Source organism: Columba livia, chromosome 9 (genome assembly GCF_036013475.1).
Source record: "Columba livia isolate bColLiv1 breed racing homer chromosome 9, bColLiv1.pat.W.v2, whole genome shotgun sequence".
NCBI lineage: Eukaryota > Metazoa > Chordata > Aves > Columbiformes > Columbidae > Columba > Columba livia.
In genome coordinates, this window is record NC_088610.1 from 26,560,831 (window position 1) to 26,585,110 (window position 24,280).

The 24,280-nt window shown below is 37.8% G+C and overlaps 1 protein-coding gene and 1 long non-coding RNA gene across 6 annotated transcripts in view; one reads left to right on the forward strand and one right to left on the reverse strand.

Moving 5' to 3' along the window:
- The window catches only part of LOC135580267 (uncharacterized), a 38,949-nt gene extending 27,951 nt beyond the window's left edge, over positions 1-10,998 (reverse strand). Inside the window, exons 1-2 of the long non-coding RNA XR_010474788.1 lie at positions 10,773-10,998; positions 859-993 (exon numbers count right to left, since the gene is read on the reverse strand). This is a non-coding gene — a long non-coding RNA (uncharacterized LOC135580267). The remainder of the gene's footprint in view (positions 1-858; positions 994-10,772) is intronic.
- The window catches only part of CLSTN2 (calsyntenin 2), a 439,253-nt gene extending 418,018 nt beyond the window's left edge, over positions 1-21,235 (forward strand). For all 5 annotated transcript variants that reach the window (XM_065074409.1, XM_065074406.1, XM_065074411.1 and 2 more), the window contains 7 exons: positions 2,462-2,610; positions 4,068-4,291; positions 6,875-7,045; positions 7,677-7,822; positions 9,292-9,415; positions 11,006-11,190; positions 11,814-21,235. In XM_065074409.1, the coding sequence (XP_064930481.1) occupies positions 2,462-2,610; positions 4,068-4,291; positions 6,875-7,045; positions 7,677-7,822; positions 9,292-9,415; positions 11,006-11,190; positions 11,814-12,020 (1,206 nt within the window). In that variant the 3' untranslated portion in view covers positions 12,021-21,235. The remainder of the gene's footprint in view (positions 1-2,461; positions 2,611-4,067; positions 4,292-6,874; positions 7,046-7,676; positions 7,823-9,291; positions 9,416-11,005; positions 11,191-11,813) is intronic.
- Positions 21,236-24,280: the final 3,045 nt, after the last annotated feature.

Sequence of the window (24,280 nt, forward strand, 5' to 3'; positions counted from 1 at the left end):
AGATAGGAGACTGGCTTGAAATACACTCTAATGTCTGCCTAGGTAATGTTACAGTGATGTAGTACAAACGATATGTTTGTGACAACGGGTTAAAATGAAAATTGAAAGTGTAATGGTAAGGAGGGATTTTGCTAGCTCTAGCTTTTACATATGAGCAGAACACCTCAAAGAATTCTTTTTCTTCATCCTACCAAGGACATAATTAAGAATTTTACATTGTTGTATCTCCCAGCATAGTTACACACCTAGGAGTAAAAACTATTTTTAAAAGACAGTGCTTCCAAAGAGCAATCAGAATTTTCTGGAATGCAAGTGTGTATGCCTACCAGTAAGTTCTTAGTTGGTATTTCACATGAATTAAAGCAGTTGGTCCGTGGTTCTTAAAAGCATACTAATTTCTCCTATATTGTAACTTTCTGAAACTTGGCAACATTTGAGTAGTCATGTTTCATGGGCTTGGAAAAATCTCTGTTATAGCACCCACTGCTGCTCCAGCATGGGTGATTGGCTTCCTTACTGTATTAGCAGTGCAGTGGGGAAAATAAAGATGAGGGATTGTTTTCTGCCTTTTCTTTCTTTCACCAAACTTTGAAGCATTTTCATTTTCAGATGAGGCATAGTGTATTGTTATAGTGTTTTCTTAAAGTTACTGTTTTCATTTTCACCTCCTTAGCAAGCTCCACAGTCAGCGCAACAGCAGGAGGCAAAAATGAAAGGAAGCAGTCGAGATAAATTGTGGTAGGTTTTCTTATTGGGGCTGACAACAAGAAACTCAGATGAAAGTGGAACAGTTGGCACCTGACCTTGAACAGCAGATTAATAAAGAGAAATGGTTTCTGGTGTCAGAAATAGACATACCTGACCTCAGACAAGCATATGTGACAGTTGCACAGATGACAGGTTCTGTGTGGCTATTTACCGGGCGCGTAGCAGATGCCACATTGGCAAGCTGATGTTCCACTTTGGACTCACGAAGCTTCACGCTTTAGCCACCTAAGAGCAAGCAATGCAGCTGTAATACAATTTCTGACACAGTAATGTTTGACTTTTTTTTTGTCTGCAACCTAATTTTCAGATACCCGTAACAACCCTCAGAAACACTGTCTAAAGTGGTGCTATTTTTAGCCTTTTTTAATGAGAAAGACAAAAATGGCTCAGACTGAGGTTTTCTCCAGTCCCTTTGGCAGCATTCCAGCTGTTTTGGCAGCTGAGCTATTAACTAGCTAGCTAGAGTCTCCTTTTGCTAATTTTATTCTCTTATTATTGCTAGCTTACAGAAAGGAAAAAGAAGCCTATGCAGGCTGTGACTCATGTTAGTCCTCCTCCTCTTTGTTTAAAAAATACCCTGCCAGTGTGTTATGACCTTCCTGCACAAGCTTTAAAGACAGTCCTCTGTTTTCTGTTCAACAGAGAGAGCCCTGTGCTTCATTCTCTTCTTCACAGCCTATTTGCTCTTTTGCTTTTTAGCCTTTCTCATTGTAAGGAAGTGTAGACAACCATTGTCTCTAAATAATAGAACATGTTCTTCTAATCAATGTCCAGCTTTGGGAAGGGACTGTACATGAGCGAAGGGTGCTTTTCTTTGTGTTTTGTGCTGACGACAGTAGAGTACAAAATCAAGGGGGTTAATCTGGTTTTCTCTGCAATGCAGATGGTTTGCTGAACCAAATAAGAGACCCAAAAAAATGGAATAAGGATGAATTATGATAAAGACAAAATCAATCTTTTGCTATAGTAGCAACATGTGTTCGTCCGCAAGACTGTTTTGTGTTCAGTGCAATGGACTAGAGAAGGATCAGGGCTGTAAGAATAGCCATTGACTTTGCAGGGTTTGCTGGCTCAAAGGAGCAGCTGGCTTTGTGTAAGCAGCAGCTCCATCTTAAATCACGACACCCTGATTGATCATGAGACACAGAAAGGAGAATCCCCTTTATTGTGTCTGACGTTAATGAAGACGTAGGAAGCAAATGTTATAATTGTTTTGTTCGTTCACATTGAAATATGCCTCGGAAAGATAACCCAGGGTAACAGAACCCAGGAAAGATGTTTCTGCATGCTGCTCTGGTTTAAGCCCATATTTTTGTTTTATTTTTATATGGGGGATGTATTTAACCTAAAAAAAAATACATCGTAATAATTATGATCACATTAAGCTAAGGTTTTGAACTCTACAGCTGCAGAAATCATATCAGCAAAATTGATAAGGCTGGGCAAAGTTCAGCAAGTCAGGATTAGTTTACTATAAAATGAACTATAATGGTAGTAATTCAGATATGAAATATATGACTGGTACGAGTACATGTTTTAGGGAACAATATGTGGATTCAGCCAACAACAGCTACTAAGAATTTTTCTTAAATAATTAGATTTTAAACTTAAGTCTGTGCAACATTCCTTAAAAATGTCTTATATGTACTCTGTACTTCCTACCTTAAATACTAATTATATGCATTTCCCCTAGTATCACTTCAACCCTTCCCAGTCAGTCCTTGTCATGGAAGGAGATGACATTGAGAATATAAATCAAGCTCTCCGAAAGGTCTCATACATCAACTCTAGACAGTTTCCTACTGCAGGCGTACGACGACTCAAAGTCTCATCTAAAGTCCAGTAAGTTACACTTCAGCTGAACCGATTAGATTAGAAATATTTTTAATGAATTACTTTTTTTCTTTGGGTATGTAAAAAGAACAATTTTGGCTAAATTACATGGCTAAATCATACTTTTATGTTATTGAGCCTAAAGGATGAATTTCATTTACTCTTATGTTGATTTATGTTGTGGTTTTCTTTTGATAATGTCCTTTTTAGAAACTTTTCTTGTTAATGTAATTTACTTCCATTCTATTTATAGTTTGGAGCATACAGTCTGGACTGAACAGCACTTGCACTTATTGCATTTTTATTTTACTGTGCATTTTTAAAAGTTATAGTTTCTTCTGAACTGTAGTTTCTTCTAGCTAGACCCATGGCTTTTTAAAGCAGACCTGTTACATCTAAAAGATGACATATCTGCAAGAACAGTATCTGTAGCTGTGCTTGAATAGTCTTTGTCAGTCTGTGTCCTTATATGGGTTTCATCACTGAAGTGCTGGCGTTGGGTGTTACACAGAAACCTGTGTCCTTCCACTTTCGTGCAACAATAGTGACAGAACCAGCACGATAATGTTTAGAGTTCTACATAATCAAAGAGCCGTCTGCCACTGCTGGGCTCCCCTGGGCTGTGTCTCTGTTACAAGTTGTAGAGCAGTGAAAGCAGATCTGTAGAGGGAAAATAAAATCAGTTCTACAAACTCTCATCTACTGCACATACAGTTCTTACTAAGGTCTAGGTTTAGTCCAGTGCTGTGTGCTGACCACACCAAGTGTCAGGAGAGCACCTTCTGCTGTAGTTTCACTGGAAGCAACCCAGTTTGCACACTCCAAGGCTGGCCCAAGCCTTGTGCCAAGATGAAGTAAGGTAAGAGTTTGTCAGGAGATTCACTTCCAAAGCACGGTGCTGATTCAGATGAAAATGCTAATAATAGACCCCTTTGGTCCCCATTAAATACTGGGAGGTGCTGGAATGAACTCATGATGTGTCCAATTTAAATAGATAATTAGGCCCTTTTATTCACACATGACAAGAAAACCATATTATATTAATTAGATATCACTTTGAGAATTTAACGTTAGCTTTACTAAAGTTAGATGTCATCTTTATTAATTTTTAAATTTTTTTTTTGCCATTCACTACATCCTTAAATGTCAGTTAAACATCAAAATACTATTCTCATAGTGACATTACTAAAGACTGAGCTTGTCATGAATCTGTTTGCTAAGCTGTCCCTACATAATTTCAGTAGTTGTGAATGTGGGAGGGGATGAGAGGAACAGAGCTGTTGCTGTCGCTGCTGGCCTGTGTACGAGCTGGTGTAGATGCACGTCCTTACGTGTGGCAGTATCGAAGTCTGGAATAGACTGGTCTGAGACAATACAAAAGGTTGAGAGCCATCGGGCAGGTTTTGTGCAGTGCAAGTCTGATATGCAATGTCTTACATGCAGTTAATGAATAATATATTTTTCAGATGTTTTGGTGAAGATGTCTGCATTACTATCCCAGATATAGACGCGCATGTAGTGGTGTTTCAGGCCAATGAGCCCAAGATTACGATAAGTGGGATGGACCACTTTGCTAGACCAGCTGCACAATTTGAAACTGAAAGAGGTGTTATTTTGTTACCTGACATCAGGATTGTCAGCACAGTCACTAAAATGGAGCATCCAGTGGACTTAAAAGAACATGACAGAGGTTTGTGGATTTCTTTTAAATATTATTACTTAACTCTTACTCTGTAAAATTAGTCCTCACATTTTTTTAAAGGATAGTGCGAACAAGTAACACAGAAGAACTCGCTTCACCCAGATTGATTTAGACAGTGTTAGGCAGCAGTAATGCTGTACTGAAGACATTCAATGAAATGCATTGGAAAAAAAAATGTGTCAAATAGTGATAGATCAGCATGTGCTTCAAAAAAAAGCAGCTTTTCCATTTAATGTCTGTCTTTCTTCAGATTAATTCCTTTCCCTTCATCTTTACATATTCTGTTGAATAACATATTTTCATTAGAATCTCTCTATTTGTAACAGAATTTTATTGAATCTGTGGTTGGAGTTTTAATCTGTTCTTCCATTTCCAGCTCTGATACTGACTTGTGGTTGATACTTGAGAAAGTAATGTTGTGCCTCAGTTCCCTACCTATGTAATGTAAATATAATAATTCGTGAAGGTTTTTTTTTCAGTGTTGATGGCTTATTCTAGTGCTGAGCAACGTGTGCATAATTATTCAACACTACATGAAGGTTCAAAAATATAAATAAGGATTAAAATGATTGTCTGTAAAGGAATCTTCCTTTTGGTAGTTTGTATGCAAGTAAGTGAAAAGCCTAGTAATCTGAGGAATCATTCTAAACAATGGACTAGAATAAGCAGCAACTAGATGTACATCTCTTGAAAAGATAAAATCGCTGATGTTATGCAAGTGGAGGGGCAAGAATCCCCTGGAGCCATGATCTGAAATAATGCTGCTTATCACTTGCCTGAAACGGCATCTGTCCTCTGAAGGCTGGAAAGTATCATATAATACCAACAGCTTTCAATTGCAGTAAGTGAAAAAATTAATTCTTGCACAGAAAAGAGTGATCGTTATCCATCACCTAAGACACAGTGCATAGGTGACACTCCATGTCCCTAAATGTTATATCTTCAAAACTGTTCAGTGAATTTGAAACTATTGCCCTTCAAATTTAGTTCATAAATTTATTCTATCCCATTTTTTCTCCATAACAATTATTGATTTAATTCCTGTTGTAGCACCTTGTAACCTAAAAAGCCTGAGTCTCACCTGGAAAAGGAACATAGCAACATTTCCTAAGCTACTGTTTAATTCCTTGAAAGTCAGGAACCTCCTAGTGCACCTTCTCTTGTTTATTTCCACTAACAGGGGTTAAAATGGATAGATAACAGTTGTCTTTGGGAATAATTATCTTTTGCAAAATATTATTGAATTATTAATCTCAATTCCTGCATTACAAGCTTCAATCATTGTTTCTCTCAGCCTAGATATTGTGTCTGACAAAGGCAAACACAGACATAAATCTTGATCTATATCTCCCTATAGCTATTTTTCCACTTTTTGAGACTTTACATAATGTGATCATCATGACTGTAGCAGAGATGCACATAGCAAGACTGAGAAAGCTGACTTAGTCACGGTGTATTCTCCAGTCACAGGACCAATATTCAGATTTGCCTATTCTGCAAATTTGAGTTGAGTTGCATTTTTGGATGAGTTGGAGGTACCCAGCTTCACTGTTCCAGGATTTGGGAACCTAGGGCATAAGACTTCTGTCTGCGCCTTCCTTCCCTGTCCACCTTCTGACATGAAGTACACAAAGCAGGCGCTAACTTCCAAGATTGCAGCCTCTGTGTCTGTGGTACCCTCGGGGAGCTGGTTAAGCAGTCCTGCCAAGCACGCTGTACCAAGTTGACCAGAAAATTAAAATATTAAATTGGTATGCTGCTCTTTTAAACAAGCGATAGAAATGTTTTTCTTAATTTTTCGTACTGAAGGATTATCAGTTTACGACTCAATTTCTGGAAGTCACACAACACAGGATCTTGCCATTTATGATATTACCATGTTCTTGGATAGATGGCTATATTGCTTGTTATGCAAATTCTTTATGGGCCATAGAGTGACTGAGAGACTCATCCAAGTAGAGATCTATTTGACATGTATTTTTCCAGTTTGGTTTTCCTTAAGAAAAGAACGAATGTGTGATACCAACCTGGTATCAATACAGTATTGAAAACCAGAATCGGTTACAGGAATTTATTTCCAGGATCACATGTCAGTTTTCTACTTCCAGTACCATTCTTGAATGCCTTTTATTACAGAGCAATATATTTTCCTCTCTTCCTTTCTTCCTTTTCTTTCTTCTTTCCTTCCTTCCTTTCTTTCTCTCTTTCTTTTCTCTTCTCTTTCTCTTTTCTCTCTGTCTTTCTCTCTTTCTCTTTCCTCTCTTTCTTTCCCTTTCCCCTTTCTCTCTCTTCCCCTCTTTCTCTCCCCTTCTCTTTCTCTTTCTGTGTATCTATCTATCTCACTAGGTGTTTTTGTAGGCTTTCATCATCGTAGCACTTGAACAGGCAAGACACTTCTCTTTTGATTTGCTTCAAGTATTCTGTATTTAATATCAGCAAAAAACAATGCACCCATCTTTGCAAAAATGGAAAGCCTTGATGCAAAGCACATAAAATGACTGTGGTGTTCTGTGATCGTTTGTCTTTGTTTCTTTCTTCTTTTTTTTCACGGTATATGCCCTGTGTTCACAGACAATAAGCCGGTGGTATTAGAGGAAATGCTCCACAACTTGGATTTCTGTGATATTTTGGTCATTGGTGCAGAACTAGATCCTAAACAAGAGTGTTTAGAACTAGATCGTGTTGAGCTTCAAGGAAAACATCTGGATGCCACAAATTCCACAGCAGGATATTCAGTCTATGGTACGTTCATGGACTTTGCTTTCCCTTATTTCTTCCCATCAACACTTGCATTATTGGAATGAAAGAACTAATTTGAAAGAAATTCGACAGAAATCTGTAGTAGCTGCAAAATATTCCAGAAGAGACTGTGTCTCAAAAAAAGCATAGTCATTTTTGATCTCTAGGTGTGCTGTGTTTATCCTCTGGAGTACAGCACATCTTTGTCTTGATATCAGCATCCCCCCTGCTACTCCCCAAATATGGAAAATAGCAACATTGCTTTCTTTAAGAAGCGTGGAGGTTCTGTGGACCATCACAGTGGAACATGGGAAAGAGAGGTTTCCTCAGTGCTCCTGCACAGCTCTGCTAACACATTGGATGGTTTTTTTTGAATTACTAAATAATTTATTCTTAACCTTTGCTGTTGCATTTGTTCTTCTCCATTATGGCGCTACATTCATTTACAAAAACTATTCTCACGTAATTTAGTAGCAGCCAGAGGCTTTATCAGGAAATGTTTAATACGCTGCCATTTTCAGATCATTCTGCCAAATTTTCTATTTTCTGTGGCCATTTGATTTCTCCTGTAGTACACAGAGCATTGGCTACATAGTATCTCCTTGAGATTATTACTTCTCTGCCATCATTTCAGGTGTGGACAACATGCACAACTACGAACAGGTTCTTCGGCAGATTCGATATCGTAACTGGTTCACTTCTGCCACCTTTGACCGAAAGTTCAGAGTCAAGTGCTCCGAGCTCAATGGACGTTACACCAGCAATGAATTTAACTTGGAGGTAAGCAATCGTTTAGTCAATTTTTCTTTTCCAGCACTGAGGCTAAGCACTAGTCAGCAACTTCAGCAACATGGAGTTTTCTTTAAACTATGTAAAATGATTGACATATTCTGGTATCAATAATGAAATAGAGGAAAAGTTTTAAGTTCCATTCCAATTGAACACTGACTTTCTTTATGGGAATTCCTCAACGTGGGTCTCTCTATTCTGCTGCATAAGGAGATGACCCTCCTCTTGAACTGCACTAACCCGGAGAATGACTCCTGTTCAGACAGAATGGAGGCTAAGATCATCATCGTTGTTCTTCCATAATGTAAAATCTCCTACGGGACTTTTTGAAGATTTATACACCTGCTCAAAAGTAAATCACTACAGCCTCATTATTTTCCTTAGATTAGTTATTTTTTAACTTAACCTGACATACTTTTATTTCCTGCAGCATTCACCTTTTCAGTTTTTCCAAGCAGTACTCCATTACAATAAGTTTTATAATGTGTTCTTCATCAGATGGAGATCATTTCCGGTAATTTACATTATTTCCAATTTCTTGAGGAGGAAAGTCACTATACGGCTAATGGTCGCATAGGGTGGACTTCATGTGTTATGTTCTCTTGGATGCACCACGCAGACATGGTCAGTCACTCCAGGAATATTTAGATACCACTCTTGAGCTTATATGTGCTAGAACTAAGCCCAGTGCAGCAGTTGCTCAGGGACTGAGAACTACTGCTGATGCACCTCAGCAGAAATTGTGGACCTCTTCTGAAGAACCAACGGATCCAGCCAAGAAACCAGGTACCACGTAACTACAGGAAGGAGAAGGACCTTCTTAGCAATCAGCTTAAAACTTAATTACTGGTTCTGAAAATTTTTACGTATTTATGCTGTATTGAAAATTCTTTTCACCTTGGCATTCTACAGCCCTGACAAGGACTTCAGGGCTTTTTCTTATAGCATATGTGTCAGTAGGACAAGAACGGAAATGGTATCTTCAAAGAAAGTCACTCTGAAAGTAGGGATGCAGGAAAACTGAAACCTAGTTTAATTCTCTCTTATTGTTTTGATTTTAAACCTAATGAGTTGGATACATTATCTGTCAGTGTTCACAAAGAGAAATTGCCCACTAACTTTCAGGGAACACCTAGAAGCTGATGATTAATATATAGAAAAAAAATTCACTACTTATCCAGAAAGCTAAATTAAAAAAAAAATAATAATAATTTTTCGTGTCACTTCATAGTCTACAGCTAGAAATGTTAGAATACATTTTGAATGCTAGAAATGAGAAATATATTAACCTGTGTACTTTTCACTGGCATAAAGAAGAAGTTAATTTGGCCTTTAAGATCTGTATAATAATGTTCCTTTCTGGTGATGAACTTCATAGTTCAGTGTAATGTGTGGAGCCAGCAGGCTTGGAAGATAGAGCACATTTTAGCATCTGATCTCTTATTTTTCTCTTGTGCCAGGTTAATATTCTACACAGCTCCAACTCCAACTTCATGGACCATGTAAATCATATGATAGTAGAACCACAATTTCTCCAATCTGTCCGTCACCCAGAGGAAAGCGTAAATGCTGTTCACAACTCAGGTATGTGACAACTTTACAGAAACTGCTACAGAAATGATTCTGGGATATCGGTATTTCCCTTGTGATTCAGCCTGGTCAACAAATAAAGCCCTGAAGTCCATAGTTACAGCTTGTGAAACCTCACAGAGATCATTGCACAGGTATGAAAGAAGGTAACGTGGAATTTGTTCTTTACAAGGAGGTACTTTAAAAATGGATACCAGTTTTTAATTACATAGTCTTCCTTAAATGTTATGTGCTCTGACCCATGTAGTTAAGAAAATGTCTTGTTTCTAGTACTGAATGGTATGAAGGATAATATTTATGCTCACATTGTATTGTTCATCTGTATTTCTGTGATATATCAATTGCTGCCCAGCCCTTTCTAAGCAAAAGGAAGAAATGTTTGTATTGTTTTTTAAATATATAATTGCTGCAGTGCTTCTGCTAGCTGCTACCCAGGGCTCAGCCTGCAGCTCTCTGGAGAAAAGATATGTCCACCTAGCCATATGCAGGGGGCATTAGCATATATATATAGATATATATATAGATATAGATATATATAGTTAAATTGAATTTTTAGACTATACGAGTTGAAATATATACCCAAATCTGAAACCTTTTAAATGAAGTTAAACCCAGTGCAAATATATCTGCTTAAATACTGGATTCTTAAAACCTTTTATCTGAATGATACATATGTAAAGAAGTAAAGTTGATGTAAAGTGTAGGTGGTGATATGTAGTTATATACAGTTATGCTTGGAAATTTACTGTACAGACATTTTACTAAAAGGTGACTGAATTTTTACAAAATGAACTATTGCAAACTAGTTCTTTCTTCCTTACTTGAACATTGTGTTGATTTCAGAGTTCCATTCTTACAGGCAGGGCAAGGTGATAAACTGGAGTACAGAACTTCTGTAGCTTCTGGAACTGCAGTACATTATAGCAAAGGTGCATAGAAAGTGGCAGCACCTAATTGTGAAGCTGATAATATAAGAGTAGTTCAGAGAAATTTCTTCCTATGCTTCTCAGAGTGCAACAGAAGAGTGAGGAAAAAATGACTTGAATGCTCAAGAGTCTCCCGGGAAGGTTGTAGCGCAGGCAAATAGAGTGGCAACATGTTTATTTTATTTCTTGGAGACTGAGATTTAAATTACAGTAACAGCGTTTGAAACCTTTGAAAATATAAGCTTTGAGATATACCTTTTCCCACAGTGAGGTTAACACCTCAGATGTAGTCAGAAGGGGACAACATGCAGGTAAGATAGCTGAACCTTATTGCAAAAACACTTGTTCTGAAACTAATTCATTCTGCACTGATTGACTACCTGTCCCTTGTAATAAAGAACTTAACAAGTGGTAGGCATACTCACTTTTTAGTTATGATTTAGAGTACTAATTATAAGATGTCTGTAAACACCATTTGTGTATGCTCTGCCTTAGTAGATGGGCACTTGTCAGCACGTTCTGTAGTTCCAGGCACGTGGCAGATTGCTGTGCTGACTCACAGTCCCAAGGAAGAGATGCTGAGGGGAAAAAACAGACAATGTATTTAGTGTTTTATATGCAATTTGTTCCACAAATTTGTTTCCTCCTTATATTCCAGTTGTTCCAAGTGTGGCTACTCTCGTTATCATAATCTGTGTGAGCATACTCATTTTCATCATAACCTTGGGGGTCTATCGAATTCGGACAGCTCATCAGCACAGCGCTGCGGACAACGAAGGAAGTAAAGAAAATGAAATGGATTGGGATGATTCTGCTCTGACTATTACCGTCAACCCCATGGAGGTACATAACTGAGACGTATTATATCATGATACTACCAGGAGTTACTGACTGGGCTGTTAGCTTAGCAGTGAGCTTTAAAGCCTTTCAGGGTAGACTTATTTAGGCTGGGCAAAGCAGCGGTATGTATGCACACTCAGGACCCCATCTCAGTTATCAGCTCTGCACACCATGATAGTATATAACTGTTGTCATATATAATTACTAAATAGGACGATGAAGTTGTCTTTGGTACAATACCACTTCCTCTCTATCCATGTCTGCATCCTCGTACCCTAGATCATATAGTTACTTTTAACTTTTTAATATAAGCACTAATACACTCAAGGGATGGTAAATGCTCAGCAGTTTAAAGAAGCTGGCATTGAAGGGTTAAATTTGGGCATCTTGACTAAGAAAGATATTGCTTATTGACATTCCATTCTTGTTACAGTAGTTTTTGAATATTTGCTACTGAATTATATCACATTTGATGCCTCATAGTCACATAAGGATGGAAAGCAGACTTTCACAGTATGTTGGCATTTCTAGATGTGGAAAAATTGCTGACATCCTCATAGCCCCTGACTAGCAAGGAGGCACTTTTCTTCTACTGTCTCTCTTTCACTTCTTTAAATGTACTGTAGAAATATGAAAAGCCTCACCAGACAGAAGAGGAGAGTGAGGAAGAAGACATAGAAGATGAAGATGAAGACACAACCAGTGCTGAATCAGATGAAAGTGACGAGGAAGAGGAGGAGGAGGAGGAGGAAGTGATCGTCCAAAAGAGAGACAAACAGAATGTCACCAGGCAAGAGCAGCTGGAGTGGGATGATTCAACACTCCGGTACTAAGAGCCCTCCAGCCACATTATTCTTTTGTAACAACCAATACAATGTTTTTTCAGAGTCTATGAATTCATTGACAGGATTTGAACTTCTGCTTGCCTATTACTGTTTTGCCTAAAATGATCTTGTTGTAGTAACTAATAATGATAGAACTGACCCTTTTCTTACAAAGCCTGGAGGAAACACTGTACAAAGATACTGGCATCACCAGTAATAACGTAATCGAGAACCTGATCTGTTAGCAAGCGTAGTTCTCCATTTCCTGTTTCTATACTGCAGATGTGTGACAAAAGTCCTGTCACTCAGTCCACAGAGGTTTTTACTTTTGCTATTTTTTTCATACAGGAGAGATTTCGGCTTGTTATGAAGAATTACTTGTGTGGGTCCAAATAGCAGTTGCTGTTTGACTTCACACTCTTATAGGTGTAAATATAATCCACCTTCAGTTCAGGGCAGAGTTTTAGTGCTACAGGTGACAGAGACTGAATTCCATTTGTTGTCTTGTCCTGCCTTCTTGGATGTTAACTGTTTTCTCCAAGGAAATATCTAGGACTTGACACGGGATGCATGTGTGCCTGTGTAGAAGTGGACGGTGTATTTTTCAGGCATGCTGAAAAACCCTTGAGACAAGGTTTTTATCCAACATACCCACAGAAACTTAAGGGAGTTTAAAATACAGCAACAACAAGGGGCTACTGAAGCTTAAAAAAAAGAAATTGTTCTGTTTCCACAGACTGAGTAAAATTATCTTATGCAAACCGTAAATTCTAATGGGATTGATTTGCTGAAAACCTGTAGAGCTGTTCATTAGTTATGGATTGAGCAATTTGCAGCAAATCGATGCTTTAAACTGTCTGTCTTGTAAAATCATTAGCTTGCTGCGGTGTCTTACTGAAGTAGTGGAAAATAAGTGACCCCATTATTCCATAGCTGTGTATGGTTGGGATTTAAACAGTGGTTTTACATGATTAAAATGTTCCCTTTTGCTTTAGTGAATACCAGCCGGAATTCCTGTCTGACTGTATTCTTTAAGACATTATGCCCTATTTCTTCTGTATACTTACCCACCTCTGAATGGCACAAGAGAAAAAGTGACAACATACACAACAGTCAGCTCTGTTTTGTGCTCATTAATTCCCCCTTATTTTTTCTTCCTGAAGCCATTAATGTTGAGAAGAAGTTTTATAAAGTAGAACAAGAAGAAATAAAACCTACCTGGAACCAAAAGAAGTGAAAACAAAACCTAAACTCTTAAGGGGCTGAATACTTTAGTTTGTTATGGTAACACAGCGTATTTTTCTTAAACACTGATTAAAAAGGAAAAAAGAAAAAAAAAAGCAAAGCTACGTACAATGTGTCGATAAGTCTGTGTGGTGTGGTTTTTGTCCCCTTACTAACTTTGCGTACCAAATGATGCCGCACTTGCTGGGATATCCGCTCTAATGCGTAAAAAACAAAATGGCATGGAAGTAAATGCTGCCAACTGGCTTGTGTGTTTTTTTCCTAAGTACTTCCTTTTCTTTACAGTTTTATCACTGACTTTTGTTTTTGTAATTTGCTGTTTAAAACGAGCTGCTTCCTCTTCTCCTCCCTCCCAGAGAAACGAGCAGTCAGTCTTGCAGCAACAGGACCTTCCTGAGCACCCATGAGTTGATATTGCAAAGAGTAACTTGAGCAAAATTAAAGGGTACCCACCTCCTTCAATACTCAATTATTAGCAACTCCTGAACATCTTGGAATATGGAGAATATATTCTGGGTTTGGGAGTTCTTTTAATTCCAGTTTCTGCATCTGATAGTTGCAGGGAAGATTGCCAGCAACTAGAGCTTGTAGTTCAACTAGAAAGGAAATGAAAAGAACTCCAAATTAATTTTAAAATTAGAGATCTTTGTGTTCTTTTTTGACGTGCCAACAATCGTGTTGGCACATCATTGTTAAGACTGGTAATATATAAAGTTTTTCTTATGTGAGCAGTCCTGTGTTTGTTTTTTTTATTCTGGTCTCTCACATGTATTAAACTTACAAGAATATTTGCGGAATCAAGCCCACATAAATACTATTTCTCTATAGGAATAGATATTTTAAAATTGGCCAAAATTTGTTTAATAAAATACTAATTTTAAAATTTCAGAATATCTTGAACAGAAATGTTATGAAAATGTTATATTTCCTAGCATCCTAGTACCCTAAAGAATTTCCTAGTGGTAATTATGGTAGTGACACGAAGCAGACTCTTCGTGATGCTTATTATCAGCACACATCAGCAAAGCATTCTTCTCAGAAAAAAAAATAATAGATATTTAAAAGTTCAATTTCATATTTAAAACTGGACTTAAATTATTTAAAATTTAATCATTTAAAAAGTCTGCCTTTCCTGATTATTATTGTTATCACAGCAAACACCAAGGCAATTTGAAAACAGCAGTTTACAACCTGACAAGCCTTTAGTGCTTTTATATGTTCATGTGTTCGTCGGTGTATTTCTCCATCTAACAGTTTTTTAGCTTTTTGTTACTAGAAGCAAATCTTTTCAGATCACGCTGGTACATTGCACAAGAAGCAAACAAAGTATTTTCTCTACTGTAGGTAAACCTACATTTTTAAACCTAAGCAAAGTAATACAGGCATGTGTGTTATCACTAAAATTTGGTTTGCAACAAGATACTCAGCAAACTCAAATGTATCACTGTCCTTATTTTAGATTACTCCTTGGAGAGCATTATGCAGCATTTTTCATTCAAATAAACAGAAAAATCCTTTCCACAAAATGTTAGTGGGAATGAGATACTTTACAAAATGAAGCTTAGAATTAGAATATCAATATGGAAGTTGACAGCAACGGCTTCATGAGCAAAAGCCTACTAGGAGAGTAACATAGAAAAATCACTTTTTCATAAATAATTTTAACAATATTTCCTCTCCTCCATTAAGCATTATTTGATGTCAAATACTTGCTCAAAACCAAACCAGAACATGTACATATATATATATATATATATATATATATCTCTGTGTGCACACATATACCCCCCCACACACAACTGCTTTTTGCCCCTAATCAAAAGCCAAATATCTCTCCTTTCCTCTCTGAAAAAAAAGTGTTTATGCTGTAAATTTTGAAATGGCAACTGCGGTGTCTGGCTCTTCAGGATGCAATGTTTATCCTTAGCCCTGTTGTGAGTTTGAGCTATGAAGAAAAACAAATAAAGGCAGTTCTTTACAGTAGCAATAAACAAGTGCAACCAAAAAAAATCCCCATCTCTGAAGAGGTACTTGTAATGCATGACATCAGGAACCTGTGGTGCCAGAGCTCTAAAGTGACATCACATCAATGAATGCCTTTACATTTTTGAAATTCTAATCTAAGGCTGGGAAAAGCTGCAAAACCTACAAGTGCAAATTCAAGATGGTGATAAACCTGAATTACTGTAACTGCCTAAGTTGCTTTTTGTGATCAATAGGCTCACATTTCATTTTCACTTCTACCCTCTTCACAGCTATTTTATCTTTGCAAATCAAACTTAAAATGCATATTTTTTGAGATTAAGCTCAATATTTATTTCAATTGCATTGGCTGACACCATTTAGATTAAATTAGAAATAGACATCTAGGGTTCATGACATCTTTAATACTAATTAAAATAAAAAGTTGTTATTTGTTCAGTAGTGGCTCAACTGCTTCTTAACTGGTGATGATCTGCCTGGCCAAGGCCTAATGGGAGAGAGTGCAGTTTATTTCCCTTTCTGGTGTGTCATGGTGCTGGCCTTGCTGCCAGTACATTCACCATCCTTCATTCAGGAAGAAAATAAGACTCAGAAAGGGTCAGAGGGTTTATATTTCCTCTAGTGGGGATGAAATCCAGTGTCTCCATTGCAGGAGCTGTCCTTGCCTGACCCTAAGCTGAAATAATGCCATGGGACAGTAGTAGCCCCAGGTTAAAGCTGGTCAGAGGGTACTTTGATGAGCCGTGCACCTGCTTTGTTTCTCAGCTGTCTCTTTCCCTGACCTGTAACACGAGAGGCAGCTCCAGTGCTTTTACCTGGTGGGGATCCCCGCAGGTTGGGACACGACACTTCCTCTTCTGGAAGTTTTAGTGCCAGCACCACCCCAGTCATCTCCACCACTGTCCACGCTTAGCAAAGAGGAGTCTTCAGTGAAGTGACAGCGGGTAAAGCTCTGTTGGGATGGACTCATGCAGCTGCTCCTGGAATATATATGATAATACCAAGATTAAGGATATTTGCAATAGCATATGGATAAGCAGGGAGAGGAAATTTAACTGTAAGGACATCTCCAGGACTTAAAAAAAAAAATCACCTCTTCCCTAAACTCATACATATTGACTAGATTAGAAAGCTTAATAGTAGGGTATCCCCATCAGTTTTTGTATGCTTATTGAAAATGACAGTAAAACCTCATAGCAAAATGCAGTTTCCATCTAAACAATTACGAGGAATTTAGCCATAGGCAAAGGAGCCAAATACTACAAAACCTTGGTGTCTGACATCATGACTTTGCTGGGCAAATGTGCTTCACCTCTGTGGAGCGTCGCTGTTTTGTGGATGTATGCTGTCTACTCTTTCAGCACTACACTTAAAAAGCAACCAATAGGTTAACAGCAAGAGAACAGTTCATTTGGCAGAAAAATAAAGGTGTCGTAGCTTGTAAAAACATGTTTAAAATACACTTACTTGGTGTTGAAAAAGAACAATTTCATGAACTAAAATTTTGGACAAATATTGACAGTTGGTAGACAAATAACAGTGATATGAGCAGAATTTTGAAAAACACACACAAACTGATAAATTACGTTGCATATATATATATAATATAAAATTTTGTATACATACAAATTTTAGGTTATATTGTATGTGTGTTTTTAAAAATATATAAAAATATAGATTATCTGGGTTGGAAATACACCTCTTGTTTTATCCAGCATTTTCTATGAAGCTGCATGGATTTAGGCTGCACAGCTGGATATGCTCTGAGACTTAGCTGGAAATGCTGGCATCAAGGTATATAGCATCTGTGCCCTAAAAATGGGGCCATTTATGGCTTTTTAGCATCCCAGTCAGATGCGAGTCATCGTGCTGGCTAGCTGGAAATCACAAACAAATGGCCCATGAGCTCTGCTTCTGCCATGATAAAATTACTGAACAACAACAAAAAAGTGGACATAGGTGGAGGAGCCTGGATGTGCAGCAGCCTCATCTTGAAGTGTCGTTTACTTTGACCATAAGCCTTGGGATTAGCGCACCTCTAGATGATTCCTGTAGCTGCTGACCTTTCCTCAGTATCCATAAGGCAGTTCTCATACACCAGTTGCGCAAATCTAAGGGGGAAATAGAAAAATATATTTAAAAACATAGGTCTGTCAAAGACAGCAAAAGTAAAAGCAAATTTGAAATGACAAAAAATATTACTGTTAATGGTACATAATGCTATGCTATGTATCATCTTCATGTTTCAACCAGTATCGCCAACCGCATAATAGCATTAGATTTCTGCTTCCTCAGGCTGAGCTGAGCAAGATGACAAGTTTTGTTCATGCCACATCCTCATTGCCCACACTTCATAGCATACAAACACCACTCCAAACAGCCAGAGGAATGGCAGCCACCCTTGTCCCTCAAAGCCCTAGGTGTTGCCAAAAAAACAGCACTCCCATGCTCACTTTGCAATAGAATATAAACACTTTCTACACTACCCAGAAGCAAACAGTGATCTGTACAATCTTTGTATATTTGTGTAAAATGGTTTTGTTGTTTGGTTTTTACCTTTTAAGAAAAAAAAAAGGGTGGCATAAGAAATGTGTCAGGTTTGTGTGCATGTTTCAGATTTCCAGTGAAAGAAATGACAGTTTCAGATGAGCCGACAAAAGAAGGTGTATCCAGTGATCAGACTATTTGCTTTAGCACTAGGGTGTTTTGTTTCTCGGTTTTGGTTTGCTGGGGTTTTTTTGTTATTTTGGGGTGGTTTTTTTTGTTAGCCCCTCCTGGATTCCAGGTTCTTTATTATTAGCATTGAGAATAAAGACAGGTTCGAAGGATGACCGCTAGAGCTACAGCAGAGTAAAACACATACTCTGTTTACACACCCAATCCCAAGAAGTATTTCTGCTAAATCGATCAGGAAAATTGTTCCAGCAATATCGCAGAAGGTAACTATACTTCATTACCTTTGTATGAGTAACAAAGTACAAGCACGGTATAAGGGTTTTTTTGTGTTGGTGGTTGGTTGTTTTTGCCTTTTTTGTTTGTTTTCCTAAAGATGACAGGAACATAAAATAGAAATCCACAATGCTTAAACATAGCAAAAGTGAAAGGGGAGCAAGGGCTTTCATTTCATAAAGCCCTGTCTAACAAAGGGTTTTAAAATAATAAACAATTTTAACCCACATTATTGAAGCTTAGGCACAAGAAAATGAATCCAGGAGGTTTTGCATGATCACAACTTCATTCCTAATGATGAATAGAGAGTTGCTAATCTGGTCCCCTGCTTCCCAGGAGGCATTTTTCTGCCTTTTGAGTCGGTACTGACAGTGGTTCACTACATAGAGTTTCCATTTCTCTGCTTGTAAATAGGAATAATGATGCTGACATCCCTCACAAAGTACTGTGAGCCCTGTAAGCGAAAAGCACTGTCGAAGAGCTTGGTGGTGGTATGATTCAATAATTCTGCTGCAGCTCTTCTTACAGCCCTCCATTGTGGAGCACCCTATACACTTGCAAAATCAATGACACAATGGTTACAGTCAAGAACTTTGGGCTCGTTTCATTAGTTACTGCCTATAAAGAAACACAATAGCTTGAAACATTACACACATTTAAAACAGTTTAGAAAAAGCCCTCATTCCTATTTTCAACTCTAACTTGTGTGGAAATAGTGCATTCATCAGCTGTTGAAGCTGCAGGGTCACGTATTGTCACTATTTATTCCCCTGCAGAGAACAAAGCAGAAGAGTTTTTCCCCAGCTAAGTGCAGTGTGTGATAGAAGAATGCAGCTTTCGCTAGGTGAGGTGCATAAAGCCTGCCAAACGCAAAGAGAAACTCTTTCCAAACGGGGACTTCAAAACCAGAAAATTCCATGGGAGTAAAAGGCCTTTCTGCTGCCCTACTGCTGTCCTTTTGTATAAACCTGGATACAGTTTTGGGTTTTCAGAGCCATCTAACTTCCTAACCAGATATAAAGTTATTTCAGGTCAGTGACTACAATGAGATTTCGAGCCAATACTGAAACCGACAACAAATTCTTGTCTACAGTCTGCTTAATGTGCACCTGAGAAGGTGGATGGTCGTTTTAACTGGGCATGCTCTTTGGAACGTGGAATTGATTAATTGCAGCCAGTTCTTTTAGAAAATTGAATTGTCATTTAGGGAAGAGTGAACAGGGAGGTAGAAAAGAATATTGCATGAATAACAGAGAGAGTTACGGTTTTCAGCTGATGTGAAAGAAAGCTGGAATTTCATCTTCTAGAAAGAAGAGAAATTAAAAGCTTGAGAGTCAAACAGCAGGAAAACGGAAACACGCTATTTTCATGTCCAGAACTGACAGCTATCAACAATCGGCAAGAAGGAAAAAGGAATATAGGATGTTGAAGAGTCCCGAGATGGCCGTGTCTGTATGCATGCACACATATGCATGTATACATATATACGTATACAGAATAATCACCTAATCATTTCCAGCATGGAGGTGGTGGTTGTAGTAATGAACTAGAACCTTAAGTTATGTTCCAGGGTTGCTGCTGTTTGCAGCAGCTTCATTAGTTACAGTTCACTACCTCCAGCAGAGCTGGGAAGGGAGTGAGACCACGACAAAAGTTGCTATACGGTGTCTGTATTATGTGGAAATATTTTACGGCCAAGGCAGGCTGATGGTGATTTGCACATAAACTTTTTGCCTGTAGTGAATTAAATTTCATTGTACAACTACCACCCATTTTAATTTGAGGTAAGAGACAGAACTTCTGCACACACACAACTGTTTTGATGAGATTTTCTACAACCAACATGCTCCATAGACTGGAGAAGGAATGGGGAACACCCAAGAAAGACTGTACTCCATGTTGCAAAGGCCCTTATTTAAACTTTTTGTAATGATCCAATTCCTTAAGTGACCACATAGTTAGAAATCTTCATTTTTGAAAATACACAAGACAGAAAAATTTTCAAGGATAACAATAATCTCTGGATGTTTCTGAGAGCTGAAGCTGTTACCTCCATTCTCAGATCCTCTACAAACTGATCTGAAAAATGTGAGGTACATCTCAAAAGATGCCTTTTTATATTCTGTTGTGAATACTGCAGCAGCAGAATCTTGGGGAAATACTTGATTGTGGTTAACAGGCAGTTCTGTTCAAAGGGTCATCACAACAGAGATAGAAACATACCAGAGTGCGTTATTGCTTTGCAGAATAACACACACTGTGGCTAAGATTCCTAATAAATGTTTCATCTACATTTCATTGTGTTTAGAAGTTGCTGCTGGACTCATTAAATCCTAGAAATAAAGATCAGTAGACAGAAAGGAAAAACTAATGCAGGTAGAGTATTATGCTAACAGTGCAGAATTGTTCCCTAGAATATATTTTCTAGTGTTAGAGGCAGGAGTGGGGGTGTTTCAGCCTACTTTAGTGTTCATAAGCCTGGGGCTTCTACTCCTTCCCCTGAGAGATTATTCTACAATCTATTAGAATTCACCATTAGAAAGCTTTTCCTGATAATGACTTTCAATAATCCTTTTTGTAATTTTTATCTCATTAGTCCCAGTTATATCCTTTTGCACTACCCTAAATATTTCGTCTAACTATGATTTATATCCTTTGAATATTTTTAGATAGTTATCAAGTTTGTTGCCTTGGGTCATTTCTTAGGGAAGCTATGAACCCCCCTCCTTCCAATTCATTCTTTCAGACTCATCTTTTCTTACCTTTTCATGAAATGTCATTAATACACAAACTGAAAACCTGGTATCCTGGTATTTCCTTCAATTGATCACGGTCAGTTCACTCTGTTAAAGTGCTCTGTGTTGGTCTGTGTCACTGCATAGCTTGTCAAAGATTTAAAAAAATTTATATTGAAACTTGATTTTTAAAATATCTTTTCTGTAATCTATGGTTAAGTTATGATGTAATATGAATTTGGCAGCATCTTTTATGTCAGTATGGTTTGACAAAGCCAACCAATAAACATTGGAACCAAACAATAATACAAAGTAGTCATTTGTTAAAATTTAGATTGTCTTCATTAATTTGAAACGGGTATTGTTGTTCATCTGCCAACGCTTTTAAGGGGACACTTAGGCTAAACAGAAACTCTTACAAATACATTGCTTTAACACAGATTCAAATGTATGGTTTCTCATCAAATCTCATTTGCAGAATGTATCTAATGTATCTAAAACAAGTACTCAAGTTTTCTAGCCACATGTTAACTGCTGCAAAGAAACAGAACTGTACCAACCTTTCTCCGTATTGCCATGCCTACAATTATACTTCAAATTTGCAGTGCATTGATGGTCTCTGACTTGCACGATGACTAGATGGTTAATTTTCAAGCATGCCTCAAGCAAACCTCTTTTCTCTGGCTCAGAAGCCTGATTACACAAGCAAACAGGAAGGATGTACAAAGTCAGCTTGGGCCTTTCGATTGATGTGTTTCCTTTGTCTACCCCAACCGTCTGTACCTGGAAGCCAAAACAGAACTGGAATCCTCGTGCTCAAATGTCCACTGCATCACTAAGACCCAAGTGAAATAAAACTGTCTTCCTCATTTGCCGTGTCTAAAAGGATTGATGTAAAAGGGAGAGCAAGGCACACTACGAATTCCAATGTTGACTTAAAGGTACTACACGCTCCCCTCAGTACATCTCTGTCCCTGATAGGTGTTAACTAGCATTGTACAAAGAATACTGTAGGGAATGCTGAATTGCCATCAGTGGTTTTAGGTCCGGGATCAAATAAAGACAACTACCTTGGCATTGGCTAATACAAGGGATGAGAAAAGTTAGTGGAAATACCTTTCAATCTTCGAATAAGTTCTGTGTCATTAGAGCTTCCTGTCTCTGCCCACCTTTCCAACACCAGCCATTGCAAGAGCAGCAACTTAAGTCTAATAGACTAGGTGGCAAAACAATCAAGCCTTGCAGCGTGATGTTGCAGCACAAAAGAAGAGGAAAAAAGAGAAATTCCTAAACTGTAAAACATTATTTGAGTTGTGATGGATCAGACATTCACCTTGAATGCTGTTGGAGTTTGATGGAAGATGTTCCTAGTTAGAATTAACCATGTAGTTATGAAATATACATTACTGAGAACATGGGATTTTGAAGAGCTGACAAATAATCACATCATGTTGAACATAACAGCTCTGAGCTCTAATTGGCTGGGACAATTCTATTTCTTATTTCATCATACCTTGACAGTAAAAGCAATACTTCATCTACCTGCAAAAGTGTAGAACTTTTTACACACAGTTTATCATTTCCCCAATTTGCTTCCATGTCAGTGCAGGTGCATTAGTTCTTGTTGAGGAGCAGTAAGTGCACTTGGTGACATGTATTTGGGACTTTGGAACTGTTTCTTAACAGTCCAGTCTCTGTGTTGCTGTGGCCACTTCTATTGATAATAAAGATATGCCAGATAGGATTCAAATAAACACCATCTGTATGGTTGTGACCCCTTAAGTGTGTCTCAAAGCAACAAATTTTTCAGTCCAGGAGAGATGCTATTATAAAAAAATGTATCTGTTAAACAACCATAAACTACATCTTGAAATATCTTGTTGCAGATGCTAAATGCATTTGTGAAAGTGTGAATCTATACAATCCATGCAGAATCACAGAATCACATTCATTAAATGACTATATGCAATTAAAAAGGTGAATATGAACTGCAAGTTATTTTTGAAGAGACATAAAACTACTGGTTTTGGTTGATTGCTTTGTTTTTTAAGACCTTTTCTTTATGAAAATGTACAGTAAACTTTGACACACAGTAAAGTACATGAGACCTAACTTCACATATAGCGGGAATAAGTTGGACAAAACCCTTTCCATGGCAAAGTGGTATATTTAATAAAAACCATATCACTTTGCATGGTCGTTTATGAATTCAAGATTGTTAATAGCCTGATGTTTTTCATATGATTGACTAAATGCATAATGAAAATAGATCTGTTATTTTAAAACTTGGCCTGTACACGTATAAAACCAAATTCATTTTTAGTGGTCACTACAGCACTTTCTGTGAGTTGCCCAATAAATATAATTCTAGAATTTCACATAAAAAGTATTGGTTTTTAATCCTTATTTCACCAAATATTGGGATATTCTCATTTCCTGAACAATAACCCTTAACACTAACTTCTTTAATGAGACGTTCTGCTGATCACATAAGGTATGATTTACAAGTCACAATATAATAAAAGCTCAACATATATATTTAATTAGCCACACACAATTGAGTACCAAACATCACCTAAGATGCTATTTGGCTCTTTCGAATTTTCAGAAGAGTCCAACTCCCACTTCAGAAGTGGGCAAAAAGGCAAAGCCTAAGCTGAACTAAATCACTGTCCCCAACCTTCGCTGGGTTGTGCTGAAACCAAGATCAAATTTTGCACTCCTGATTTCAGTGACATAGCACAGCACAGCTGGCTGGAGTTCGGAAAATCTCTCAGGGAAAGTATTGCCTGGATCCTACACACAAGGGACAATGAGCCTAATCCTGTCTTGTGGTTAGAGAGTAGTGTTACAGGTCTGCAGATGGCCATCAGAAGTGCCCGTTTCCTGCATCTCGCATGCAGGCAGTGGAGCCAATCTCCGCAGCCTTAGCCATCCATTCAAATCATTAGCCAGCTCTGGGGTACCTCAGCAGCAACACTGGGAAGGCTGAACGTGATAAAGTTTAGATAGGTAGAACTGGAAGAGATAGTGGATACACCACTACATACTTTGGAAATAGCTTTGTCTATACAATTAAGATACACATCAAAAATTTCTGCATGTGTGAAGGTTGAATATATGCAAAATGTCATAAAACATTATCATACGTATGCAATATCCTAAAGGACTTCTTACTAAACGTGACCTTTTCCTAGTCAAAATATGCAATGACTCATTCAGAGCAAATTAAATATGCATAAACAGTTGACAGATATTCATTTTTAGCATCTTATTGACCTGCTGTTATTTAGGCTATGTAACAGAATTCATTTTATACATAAGAGGAGAAATATATACCTGAGTGATTGTTTCCAG